This window comes from Charadrius vociferus, unplaced genomic scaffold (genome assembly GCF_000708025.1).
Source record: "Charadrius vociferus isolate BGI_N301 unplaced genomic scaffold, ASM70802v2 scaffold1044, whole genome shotgun sequence".
In the NCBI taxonomy this organism is placed as follows: Eukaryota; Metazoa; Chordata; class Aves; order Charadriiformes; family Charadriidae; genus Charadrius; species Charadrius vociferus.
Genome location: NW_009648254.1, coordinates 2254 through 2755, shown reverse-complemented (window position 1 = coordinate 2755; position 502 = coordinate 2254). Strand labels below are relative to the sequence as shown.

The following is a 502-nucleotide window of genomic DNA, read 5'->3' as shown; positions in this document are numbered from 1 at the left end:
CAGCGGCCAGGCACGTCGCGGCGGGGGGGACCCCCGGCACAGCCCCCACACTCACCCATGTAGCCGACGGTGCCCACGCGGCCACGGATGGTCTCGCCCTCGGGGATCTTGATAGCCAGCCCCAGGTCGGAGATCCTGATGTGGCCTGGGGCAGGGAGGGGGTTGAGGGCATCATCCCAGGGAAGGGCCACCCCACATCCCTGCAGGTTCTCCCCAAAACACAGCCAGAGACCCCTCAGGAGGCACAGAGAGACCCATCCCCAAAGCCAAGAGCACGGGCAGAGCCAGGCCCAGCAGCTCCCTCCTCACCAGCGTCATCCAGCAGGATGTTCTCCGGCTTCAGGTCCCTGCAGGGACAGACGGACAGATGGCTCAGAACGGAACGGTCCCATCCAGCCCCCCGCCGGCCCCGCGCCCACACCACGCTCACCGGTAGACGATGCCCTCCTGGTGCAGGTGCTGGAGGCCGCAGCAGATCTCCGCTGCGTAGAAGACCACGCGC

General features: G+C 67.9%; 1 protein-coding gene across 1 annotated transcript in view; it reads right to left on the bottom strand.

Annotated features, from left to right (window-relative positions):
* LOC104285848 (G protein-coupled receptor kinase 6-like) overlaps positions 1-502 on the bottom strand; it is a gene marked incomplete at its 5' end in the record, with an annotated part of 6116 nt that overhangs the window by 3413 nt on the left and 2201 nt on the right. Inside the window, 3 exons of the mRNA XM_009884351.1 lie at positions 56-145; positions 310-347; positions 431-500. Coding sequence (XP_009882653.1) covers positions 56-145; positions 310-347; positions 431-500 — 198 coding nt within the window. The remainder of the gene's footprint in view (positions 1-55; positions 146-309; positions 348-430; positions 501-502) is intronic.